The sequence below is a fragment of the Dermacentor variabilis genome, chromosome 2 (genome assembly GCF_050947875.1).
Source record: "Dermacentor variabilis isolate Ectoservices chromosome 2, ASM5094787v1, whole genome shotgun sequence".
NCBI classification, from domain to species: domain Eukaryota; kingdom Metazoa; phylum Arthropoda; class Arachnida; order Ixodida; family Ixodidae; genus Dermacentor; species Dermacentor variabilis.
This window is the reverse complement of record NC_134569.1, coordinates 13,250,509-13,263,258: the sequence shown is the minus strand read 5'-3', so window position 1 is coordinate 13,263,258 and position 12,750 is coordinate 13,250,509. Positions and strand designations below refer to the sequence as shown.

At 46.0% G+C, this 12,750-nt stretch overlaps 1 protein-coding gene across 2 annotated transcripts in view; it reads left to right on the top strand.

The window, feature by feature from the left end:
* Window positions 1-5,402: 5,402 nt before the first annotated feature.
* LOC142571369 (diacylglycerol kinase delta) overlaps window positions 5,403-12,750 on the top strand; it is a 481,001-nt gene continuing 473,653 nt past the window's right edge. For both annotated transcript variants that reach the window (XM_075679655.1, XM_075679654.1), the window contains exon 1: window positions 5,403-5,605. In XM_075679655.1, the coding sequence (XP_075535770.1) occupies window positions 5,426-5,605 (180 nt within the window). In that variant the 5' untranslated portion in view covers window positions 5,403-5,425. The remainder of the gene's footprint in view (window positions 5,606-12,750) is intronic.

Sequence of the window (12,750 nt, the reverse complement as noted above, 5' to 3'; positions counted from 1 at the left end):
CTAAATCGAGTGTAGAAATGAAATTAGCACTGCTCACTTTCTCAAGCCTTTCCTCGATATGCGGATAAGTCTGGTCCTTCGTGATTAAATTGAGCCTGCGGTAGTCGATACATGGCCGCGGTTCTTTTCCTGGGACCTCAACCAAGATAAGAGGCGAGGTATAATCACTCTCTCCTGGCTCGATTACACCTAGCTCTAACATCTTGTTTATTTCAGCGGTCATGACTTCACGTTGACGAGGCGAAACGCGATAAGCTTTCGAACGAACTGGGTCCGACGAGGTTAACTGGATATCGTGAACGATCGCAGTTGTCCTGCCCGGTGTGTCTGAAAATACGTCTTTAAATTCAAACACGAGTTCCCTTAGTTCGGCCCTTTGATTGGGATTCAACTCCGCCTGTTCTACTAATTTATCAATGGTCTCGTCAATGTCTTTTGTCTCCGTCACTGCTGTTAACTCTGGAAAGTCGACAGGCATTTCCTCAGATTGGTTATTTAAAGAGGGTTTCACGATCATTCGCTTTTCCCCAACTTCAAAGCGTCGCGTGCGAGCAGTCCTGTCATAGTAATGCTCAGCATTGTTTTGTGCTTTACGTATTTCCTGCTCGGTAATCATTGTGGCAGTGCTTACGTTTAACAACTTTCTCCTACATTCTGCCTCTCGCGACATTTCAGGCTCCGCTGCTTTCCTGGTTTTTTCATTAGCTGGCGTACTTTCCGCCTCATCCCCTATAGGGCTGTCCTGTTCAGTACTAGTTGACCAATCAGCTGTCAAACCTGTTTTCTGCACCACTGGACATTCGTACACTGCCTTGGAACGAGTTAGGGCTTGCACTGTTCCCTCACTAAACCCGATTCCCTTGCGTCGTAGCAAACCCTCTGATTTGTTAGAAAACAAATATGGATACTGCGGCGGGAAATGTGACGAGACGGCGGCTTCAGTGTCCAGTACTCCGAAAGGGCCTTCCATACGAATTTTGGCCACCGGGAGACAAACACTGGAGGCCTCTACGGCTTGCCTTATCGAAGCACATTCTCCCGTGAACTGGCCTTCCTCTACGTACGACGGATGCACCACGTCCATTGTGGCTGCCGAGTCGCGAAGCACCCTACACGGTGTGCCGTTTACCACGAGGTCGCGAATGTACGGTTCTAGCAATTTCAGGTTTTCCTCGTTACTAGTTGGTGACATCAACACTAGTTTGGGATTTTTGCATCCCACGGAGATAGGCCCCGTTTGCTGAAAGTTGTAGCAAACTATTGGTTTCTTGGCCTCGAAAGCCCTTTTCTTTTGCCTTTCTGCCCTCTGTTCGGGTGACTCCTCCCTTCCCTTGCTGTTCTCGTCACTACTTTTCACTGAATCTGACCTTTCCTTTGATTTATACTGACTCGACTTCGACCATCGCTCTGGCTTGTCGGGTCTGTATTTAGTCACCTCCTTCTTAGGAGCTTCGTTGCCTTCGAACGCACGGCGGGTTACGTACTCCTCAGCGAGATTGGCCATTGGCCGCTCTCGTGATAGTGTCTACGCCTGGTCTATCCTGAACCCAATGCTTGATGTTTACTGGCAGTCGGCGGTAGAACTGTTCTAAAGCAACGCACTGCATTGTTTTTTCGGCGTCGCCGAGTGCACCCTCTTCTCTGAGCCATTCCTTCAGGTTTACCTCCAAGGTGTACGCAAAATCTGAATGTGACTCACTCTTGGTCTTCTCGACTTCCCTGAACTTTCGCCTGAATGCTTCTGCTGATAATCTGTACTTTTTAAGCAGATTTGCTTTGACTTCATCGAAGTCCTCTGCTTCTTCTTTCCCCATGCGGGCGATAATATCAGCTACCACACGTGGCAGTAACGTAAGCAAGCGTTGGGGCCATGTGTTTCTCGCGAATTTTGCCTTCTCACACGTGAGCTCAAACTGTACCAGAAAAAGACCTGTGTCCTCTCCTACTGCGCAGGGTGCCATCAAGTCTGTCATTCTGCGCTCGCTTTCACGTGCCTCTGTGCTAGGTCTTTCGCTATTTTGTGCTTTCAGAAGCTCAATCTCTAGGCGCTTCATTTCGAGTGCGTCGCGTGCAACACGGTCGCGCTCTTCTTTGGCCTCACGTGCGGCGCGCTCGCGCTCTTGTTTTTCCTTTAGGCGCTTGCGCTCTTCTTTTTCCTCTAGGCGCTTACGCTCTTCTTTTTCCTCAAGGCGCTTACGCTCTTCCTCTTTCTCTTTAATGCTCTCTAGGCATTCCGTCAGTTCCTCGTCGTCTGAACCGGTCGCTTCGATCGCCTTAATGATCTCCGGCTTTCTCTTTGATTCGGCAATTTGGAGGCCCAACTCTTTGGCCAAGCTCAACAATTCCGGCTTCTTTAGTGCCTTCAAGTTCATGGCTGCCCTTAGTGCTGCTGAACCTTCACTCTATACAACTTTGACGTACTCAAACTTCCGTCAACGGTTTAAAGAAAAATCACTGCAATGTACTTTCCAAAAAATACGTAAAAGCCAAGTGATATCTCAGTGAAGAAAAGCCGTGCACTCACCATATGCAGTCATGATCCTTCCTTCCGAAGGTTGTCGCCAGGACGAAGAGGCTACGATCTCGTAGTTGTCGTCCAAGTTGGGGTCTCCAGGGTTCCGTATCCCAATCGCTGCCAGTCAGTTTGTTGCGTACTCCAGGGTAGCGTACCGTACTGCTGCCGAGAAGTAGCGGCGCCTGCCTATCGAAGCTCGACCGATATTACTTATTGGGTAGCGTGGCGTTGTCGGCGGGCTGCAGGCATCCGGTAGACCATGGTGACCAAGCAAGGGCGAGACGATTTGGTAGTGCGAAACTTGCACGGTTTATTCAAAGATAGATGAAAGAAAATAAGAAAAGCATGAAGTATCCAAAAGTACATTTCGGAGCCCCTTAAATAGGCTCTCTACAAGTGTGGGCGGGATCTTGCTTCCGTCGATGTCACGTGACAGGCACGGAGAGAGGGCCCCTCCTCCTCTGGCATTACCGAGCAAGGAAAGGAAAAGTCACGCCTCATTTCGACGAAGCCTGGTAGAAGGCCGGGTGGTAGAAGACCGGGTGATAGAAGGCCGGGTGATAGAAGGCCGGGCGATAGAAGGCCGGGTGTTAGAAGGTCGGGTGGTAGAAGGCCCTTTGTGCGCAAGGTGCGTGACGTTAACCATCGCAGGAGAAGTCAAGCCTCATTTCGACGAATCCTGGTAGAAGGTCGGGTGAAATTCCTGTCGCCACGTGGTGTCAGACGCCAACCCTAACAGCACCCTCTTCGTCAATTCATGGACCTTCTGTGGCAGACGACAAAAACTTTGGCAGACGATAGCCCTATTTAGGCCGGGTGCCCCGTACCAGAAGGCCCCTGACGGATCGGGTTCAGCAGTGGTGTATAGCTTTGCGAGGTAGTAGATAGAGGCGCGTTCTGTCTTTATGTCTGTACTGCTTGCAAGACGTCGTGCTGCGAAAGCGCAAAGTACTATAGTATATTTCACGCGGCGGCCTAGAGTAGACGGCCGTTACGGAGCATATACGGTCGTCGAGCGTGAAACTCAACGCCGGTGACTTCATTTTGCACGCAGAAGCACCTATATTATTCAAGAACGAACACGATCGACCGTGATGATGTTTGTTCGTTGTTGCTGCTACTACTGCTAGATACTTCGCTGCTAGGTCATGAAATGGTTTGGAGTGTTCACGCATGCGCAAAAGAAAATACTAAACTGTGTTCGAGGCAGTATCACTTCATTAGATGGAACGGCTGAGAAATGGGTATGAGACTCGTGAATGACCGAACGTGAGAATTTGGGGCGTTCGCTGCAGAATCGTGTAAACACCATTTCTCAGGAAGCGAACCGTTCGTTACTGCTCCACTTTTGGCAACGTCGAGGTAGTGCACTGTATTGCTTACCGTACGATGCTTTGTTGCACAAAGTATTTTAAAAAAATAATAATAATAACGTGATTGCAACAGCTAGTAAGGCGAACAAGGTGAGGTAACTGCTACTATAAAATGAATGAAGTTCTATTAAACTGAGGCCAGTTGTATCCTTCAATTTACTTAAAGGAATCGATGAATAAATTAAGTTACGTATAGCAAACAAATTCATGGCATCTTGATCCGTTTGCTTTGAGAACATCGCAAGAATGTCGCCTAACTCTTGTAGTTGTCTTGAAAGCTTCCAAATTACCGTAGGTTATTCGCCACAAAAATTATAATTTCTTCGTCTTAATGACGTATACTCCAAATCATTGCTGTCACATGTCACCAAATCAGTTCTTCCCTTTCATGAACCTACCTCCAACTTGCGGGCTTCCACAGAACTGATTTACCATATTTCGTGCCCTTCGAGTTGTCGATCAATTCTGCTTCACTCTGCTAGTCTCCTGGATAGCTCTGATGGCAGAACGACAACACCGGTAAGGCGTTGGTCCCGGCTTCGATCCCTGGACCAAGTCAAATTTTTCTTCCACTTTGAAGCTTTCTTTCTCAGAAATCTGCGCGGGTTTTCTGCGTAGCTTCAAGCTATAGTCGGACGGATCAAAATTTTCCCTTTCATGAATCGTCTGCCACCTTGCGGGCTTTCTTAAAAGTAATTTGTCATATTGTGTTCAAGCGTTCATAGAGTTCCCTACAATATTATTGTAAGAATCTCTATGCAAGTGTTTAAGCCCTTTTATAGGGTGTCCCAGCTAACGTTAGCCAAGCTTTTCAACTGAAAAAAAAATTGAAAGAACACGGTGCAAGATATGATTTTAAGCCCTACGATGTTCGGTAGCCAGACCTCTGACGACCGAACAGAGTAGCTTTTATAACTGTGTCTTGCACCACCGTTTTTTAAATATTTGCATAGTAATGCCACACACTTGGACATTTCCACAACAACCTTTAATTATACATTTTCCTAATTGCATCATTCGTAGGTTTTTGTCACTCTTCTATTTCTTTCTTCATGTACCAGACTCGACTCATGCAGCTATTATCTCGCATGCATACCTTCTTCCTGTTTTCATCATCATCATCGTCATTCTCTCTCTCTCTGTCTCTCTCTCTCTCTCTCATTTGATGCTTTTTCATACTCCTCCTCTGCGGAGTAGAAAGGCATACAAGCACGGGCCGACCGCCTTGCCTTTCCTATAATAAATTTCTTGAAATCTCTCTATCATTCTCGACCCCTGTAACTTCTCTCTCCCTCTCTGTAATTTGAGTTTCAGTTGAAAATAATTATCCACTTTCATGTTACTCGGCAGAATTAAGGCGATAGCTGCCTCACGTGTGCAAAAAACACCCCTGTTTGTCGTGCGTCGTCTGCTGCGCAGCGAAGTTTCGCGTCGAGCGCGGGCGTGTTCGCGATTGCAACGCCACCGCCAACCTCGGAGGCGAGTTTGCACGAGCCGAGCAGACGACGGGCAAAGAGGAGTTAGTCGCGAGGGGAACATGGCGTCGGGAGCCGATGTTGCTGTCGGGGATTCTGAAAACGACAAGCAACGCGGCGGTTCTGGCGAAAAGTGCGGCTCGGACCCGGCCACGGAGGACTCCTCCGAAAGCGACGGCGACGCCCAACCGACCAAGGCATTCCACCGGCGGATTTCCACCTCAAAATCCATCAAAAACGGGGTAAGGCCGCGCTCGGCGCTTACGCTCATGCGTTACACCCGTTTGTAATTCGTACGTTGTACGCCGCCCGCACCTGCAATCACCGTTCCGATCACGGCCTTCATTACCTTGCGGTCGCCTTCCCAAATCTTCCCGGATGCGGTACTCTGCAACGGCTGTGCAGTTGCATACAACCCGGACGCGCTAAGCGGTCTCGCGTCAGCAAGTACCGCGGTGTGGTTTTCGTTTGACGCGTGGTGTTGACGGCCGCTCCCGCAAAGCGTTCGCTCGCGCAACTTTCTACGACGCTTTTCCCCCTCGAGTATCCGCGCAGCCGGCGCACTGTCTGCATGCACTGTCCGCATGCGCTCGTTTGCTGCAAGCGAGCGAGTGAACAGCATCATGTGCGTCCCGGATAAAAACGTCAACCGCCGGGCCGCTCCCATGCTGCCGTTGCTCGAAGTCGGCCGCTGTTTACACTGCACAGTTTCTCTTCGTCCCTGGAACTTTCGCCTGCCTGCGCGGCTTCTTGTGCCGTGCACGTTTCGGTGCACTCGTTGTGTTTTCTTTTGCTCGAGGCGGCGTAGCGCTTGATAAGCAGGCGGTTTAGGTCAGCGGCGCGTGAAAGCTCGCGTCGGTGTGTTTGATCGAACGCTTGGAGGCGCGGCCCGGGAGAGTCGGCAGCACGCTCGCCTTCGCTCCGCTGCCGGCGGCGTGCGGCGCGGTTTACGAACTGCTCGCGTCGCTTCAACGGCCTCGCTCGTGATCACCTCCCACTGTCTAAGCGCCTTTTGTTGTGCTTCCGCGATTGGTGCAGCTGTGCAACGCCGTCAAAGCGCGGATGCGATGTCGACACAACGCAACCTTGCGCTGATTGTCAATTGCAAGCGAAGTAAATGAACACAGGTGTTTGTAAAAGCCGCAATGTATTAGCCGTAATGATCACCTAGTTTCTAGAAATATATGCGTTCCCATTTGTGGTGGCACGAATGCAAGCATGTCGTTCATTGCTGCAAATTCGCAGTAAACGTGAGCAGCGATTAGCCGTATATGTTACAAGCAAGAACTGCAAATGCCGCCACCGCACTGAAAGTCGAAATTGTCAACAGATTCAAGTTTACTATAAAATAGAGCTTCAGTTCTTCGAACTCGAATAATTTATTTCAAAATGTTTTCGAATTATTATCTTCCATATATGGCGCCCCCGATACCACTTAACTCTCAATTTCTTATTCTTCTATACTTCTTCCAGTTTCCTACAATACTGCGTATACAATTGCGCAGCGACTGCGAGCTGGTAATTGTGTTTAGTTGGAGAGCGTATATAAAGCAACTGCGGTACTGCTTACTTTCCGAATTAATGTATGCAACCACAGAACCAAAATGAGCTTGACGAGCATATTCCCAGCGTGCTGGAGTGCAGGGAATAAACTTTGCACGAGCGGTAACGTAAGTTGCATTGCAGATTTCCGCAGGAAATTGGTAACACTCAGACAATTAACACTTCTGTGTTAAAAAAAAAAAAGGTACGAAACTTGCTCGATAAGCAACTTGTTCGATGTGAAGAAGGGAAACGCGGGAAAGGATACAATACAATACAATATAATACAATACAATACAATACAATACAATACAATACAATACAATACAATACAAGTGCACTTAGACAACGAATACATAGTTGTCAAGCTGATTGATGAAAAGGCAAAATAGTCCCTGACAAAGCTTCAAAAACTCTTCCAACTAGGTGGCACACCACTCAGTGGGGCAAATGACAAAGCTAGTAAATAAAAAAAAAATTAATGAATGGAACCATGAGAGAAAACAAAAAACATACAAACACAGCGAGAAAGCCATTAAACACGTGTTACAGTCACGTACTGGTGCAAAACCTATTATTAACACAAGAAAGGAGGCCATAGAAGCAATACACGAAAAACAGAAATGCACATTCTATGTCGATGTAAAAAAAAGATAAATTGGGAAAAATAAAATAAAACACTTTACACTAGAAGGAAAACGTTCGTAGTATTGTGTTCACGAAAGGGGAGGACAAAAGATACGTGGGGATACTTTTTTTTTTTTTTTAAAGTTTGCCTGACACGTTTTCCGCCATCATAGGTGTGACGACCGTATTACGGCTTAGGAAATCCGGTATCAGATTGGTTATTTTTTCGGTGCCATAATTAGTGCGTATTTTCTGCTTGTGATAATTTTTTGTGCTGGAAGTCATAACGGTGTTCCCTGTGGAGTTAGCTAGATAAATATGAATCTGAGTTTTCATTTTATTATAAGTAACAATTAAGGACTAACTTTCTTTTAAAGACGTCGTTAACACCGAATATTTCGTGTTTACTGAACAGTGGGGCGGTTTGACAAAGGTAGGATGTGTTTGCAATTACACATAAAATTCTTTTCGATAATAACAGGATAGGTAAGTTGGTTTTGGTTGAAGTTCCCCACACAAGAAGGGATTAATTCAAACGGGAGTGTACAAGCGTGTAGTACAACTACTTTTTGGATCACATGGGAGTAAAGTGTCTGAATCTAGAAATTATTCCAATGGAACGTGATATAGTAGATCGAACTTCATTTATGTGAGGCGACCAGCTAGCATTTTCTTGGGGCAGCACGCCAAGAACACTGTATGTAGTAACGCGCTCAGTAGCAAGACTAAAAAATTAAACAGTTACCGGATCGGAAAGGGGCTTGCTGCGTGGATTAAAAGTAGCGATTTTGCTTTTTCGCATTTAATTCGTTTATTTATTTGTAGCCAGATTGTCAGGCCTTCAAGCAAGGTCTACTAAAAAAAAAAAAACTATATGTGTCGTCAGCGTAAAGTAAAATGCAGGGTGTACAGGGTACATTAATAATGCTATTTATATACAATAAATATCAAAGCGGGTCTAGGATGTAATCTTGTGGCACACCACATTTAAAGTTACCTGCTTCCTATTCAGCGCGTTTGATATTAGGGTACTGAACGCGCCTTTTTAAGTAGCTATTAATTAATTCGAAAGGAATTCCCCTGATACCATACATTCATAGTTTGTCATATAAAATATCGTGTTTTACAGAGTCAAATGCTTTTCTTTTTAATCTAGAAATAACCCGAATGTAAGTAATTTCGGCTGAGTGTTATTAATTATTTTATTCTTAATTAATAACAACGCCTGTTCTGTCGAGTTTTTCTTTTGAAAACCGTAATGTTTTCAACAATAATCTTTGAATTGCAGAGGTTGTTTAGTCTGTCGTTGATAATTTCCTCGAAATGTTTAGAAAAGATTGGCAAAATTGAGATGGATCTGTAATTGTTGAAGTCGTTTGGATCACCTTTTTTTATAGTTTACTGACATCCTACCAATCATTAATTCATCAGGAAAGATACTTGTAGACAGTATTAGATTACCAATGTCAGACAGTGGTTTGCAAGTACGAGGGCTAATCAGAATGTCTGTGGGCCCCTAAGTTCCTTTCAGAAAAATTACGGCTGTAAATGCGAGGTCAACATATCCATTCCCAGCGGTGGGCGTTTCTTTCTTGGACCTGCCCGGCCTCGTCTGCCGGTAGCTCCGCGGCGCGGCGCTGCTGTCGGTTGCTGAAGGTGGCGGTTGTGGTTCACGCGTGCACGGCGTACGAGCAACGAAGTGCAATTGGTTTTCTCTGGAGCAAGCGACGAACGCCCGTCGGAATCCACCGGGAAGCGCACCCCACGTATGGGGAAAGGTGTCTCACTTTGAGAAGTGTGAGCTGGTGTGAGTTCGCAAGGGGCCGTGGAGACTTGCGCGACAGTGAGCGTTCGGGGCGGCCGCGTGCGTCGCTGACGACGACATGGCACAGGGGCGCCGCAGTTTTTGTGCTGCGGTGGGACAAATGTCTGAACTGGTGTGAGGACTGTGCGAAAAGATTGTGTATATAAGGTACGTAGAATAGTACGTATATTTGTAATTACCTCTATGTACTTTATTTCGGCTAATAAAAGATAGGGGCAAATACTTTCTGATTCGCCCTCGTAAGATACGCGACTGCTTTAATCGGTTGAACCTTTATATCATCGTCGCCGCATGCACTTCTATTCTTTCATTTATGTGGCAGGTCGTATACTTCCGTTTCTGTAGTGGGAACTAAAAATATTGAATCCTTAATCTTTTTTTTAACATATTGTAAGTTGTAACCACAGTCATTTACAGTAAGAACATCAGTGTCCAGCGTTTAAAAAATGCTAATTAAACTAGTTAGCAAGTTCAATTCCTGCACATGGCGTACCATTTATTGTGAGTTCGAGAATGTTATTTCTATCATTCTTTGATGTCAGGATATTAAATGTTTCGCACACTTATTTCGAGTCATGTATATTAGAAAATTTTTGCTCATAATACGTGGCGCATGCCGGATTAATGTCAGATCCTAGTTTGTTCCTCATCTTAAGTCGTTCTGAATATTATGTACGCCGAGTTTCTATGAAAAGGGTAAAGAGGTTGTCTCGGTGTCGTATTCTCTTTAAAAGTGTGCTTTTAATTGCAAGGTTTCCGCGATTTGCTACATTTTTTTTTTCATTTCAGTGATGGGAAATACGGTCAAATACGATTCTATAAAGTTTGTTAATGAATAAGCTGCATGCAGTCGTGGAGCCGTTGGCTTGCAGTACGTTCTCCTAGTCGATTACAGAAGCTAAACTCTGAAAAACTGCTATGCCAGCGTTACCTATTTTCCTGTATGTAATGGTTGTGCATGGCTATGACATGGACTGCAATTTGGCTGTTGGAAAAATAATAAGTACGGGCGATTGGTCGCCATTAGAGGACACCAAGACACCCGCTTCTGATGTGTTCGTGTCAGAATTTATAAAACAGGGGTCAAGCAAAGATTGACACATTGCCATGATCCTTGTCGGTTGGTTGTTCCTTTGATAATGAAATGGCTCATACATTTTCGTAGCCGTATGAAATAAAGAAAGGCCAAGAAGCTTTTGTTTGCTGGGCTCCAAAGACATCACATCAATGTTGAGGTCACCACGGAGAACAACAGGCATGTGAAGTAGCGTACAGTATTCTAGCACACTTTCTAGTTACTCAATCAAGGCGCTAACTGAACGGGTGGAGGCCGGTACACGACTATTACTGTAGTGATGAGACGCCGAATCACGATGTATTTGTAACGATCATTTATCAGATAGCGTTCTGAAATGACGTTGAAATGTACATTGCTTCTTGCGTAAATGGCAATACCGCCTCCTTTCTTAATTTTTTTCGACATAGAGGACTGCAGTTGTGTCCGGTGAAATTTACAGGGCAGCAGTTGTCCGAAACCACGTTTCAGTGAAAGCCAGAATATCAAGCCATTGTACTAATGAATCCATGAGCATTTCTGTTATATCACTCTTGTGCACTAAACTTTGCACATTTAAGTTAAACAGGGAAACATTATTGCATGGCGTCTTGCAGCGCTTGAAAGACTCTCAAGGTTGTAATAGCTTCCCATCGTACCTTCCACGCTCAAAAAAAAAAAAAAAAAAGAAAGAACGGGATGGAAAATGAGCTAGCTTATGGAATTTTCTCATAATCGTCCGTTGCGTTCATTCTGACGACGCCGTCGCGGGGCTGCGACGTACGAACATTTTGCCATTTTTCACCCATGAAAACTGGTACTCTTTTTTCGTGGCTCTCGATCGCATCCTCCAGAACAGCTATTTGTTCTGCGCAGTGAGGTTTTAGTTCATGAAGATTTCTGTTCTTGCTTTCCTTAGTTCCGATCTCTTTTCGTGCCAAGCGTCCCTGATGCGGCGGGATGAAAGACGGACACGGGAGCCGTTATGTACTCTTCCCCACCGTCTGCCTTATCAAACGAATTCAGCCGTTGCGCAGCTTCAATGTCCCTTGCTGAAAGCTGTGACAGCTTGAGGACATTTGCTAAAAGGCAATTAAGTTTCTGAAGCAAATTTTTGTCTGCATGATGCCGCCTGCTATATCGGTCCGGTGTGTAGACTTATTGCTTCAGTTGCTCGACAATTTTTGCTTCTTAGCTTGTGCATCGAGCCTTCCCGCACGCCTGTTCAGATCGGACATATGGGCGTTTTTTTTTTTCATTTCTAACAACACTTGCATTGAATTCTCAATGAAATCTATAGCACGTTTGATGCTGTGAATAGCGTCTATTTTTTTTTTTATTTCATTGTCATCAGCGAACCTAGTTTGAGGTTAATGTCTGCAATTCCATCCGCCACGTTGAGATTCTCTCGAGGTGTCAGAACTGCTTCGAGCCTCGGCGGTTCGGCAAGTAGGACATTTCCCTAGTTTTTTTTTTTTTTTTTTTGCGGCATCTGACTTTCTCTTTTTGTACGTAGGCTCATTTACTCCTGCGCAGGGGCCCAAGTGATAACTAAAATCACACTCGCAACAAGTGATACGCATCCCAACGTCGGGAATGCTATCATGAAAAGCCATGCCCGTGTCAACCATTTGCAAAAGCTGACTGGCTCATGAGTGACAGTTTAAAGAAGTACACTTTGAAATAATTCAGCAGAAGTGGTACTCAAATTCACATTCAAGTTTCCAAACTTAAGAAAGTGCGCGGAAAAGCCAGAAACCAACCGGCGAAATCAGTTGATCATCTTATCGGACGGCGAAAGGTGTGCTCAATGCCACCGCTGCTGAGCGTGTGTCGGCCGTTCCCCGGTGAAGCGGCGGTCTTTCGTAGAGACGGGCCGTGACGTAGGATCCAAGTTGGCGATTTGTCGTTCTGCGATTGTATTCCAAACATATTCCACTGTACGATGGTGCCAAAAAGCATAGTATGCGCGCCGCTGGCAAAATTTAGGTTAGTAGCCTGGCCGGGGCCGTGAGAAAAACCCTTCAATATAGGACTCCCTTTCTCAATGCTTAAGGCGTTCTGCTGCTGCAGCACGAGGTCGCGGGTTCAGTTTTCGGCAGCGTGGGCCGCATACATATGCGTTACGGTGAAATGCAAACGTTCACGCAGAAGCTCCTCTGGGAGTTGTCTAAGCATGCACAACCGTTGTGCCACTGGCTAACCTCCACGCAGCCCGGTGTCATTGTGAATGCTACGAAACTTGATTCGACCCGCCGTGGTTGCTCAGTGGCTATGGTGTTCGCCTGCTAAGCATGAGGTCGCGGGATCGAATCCCGGCCACGGCGGCCGCATTTCGA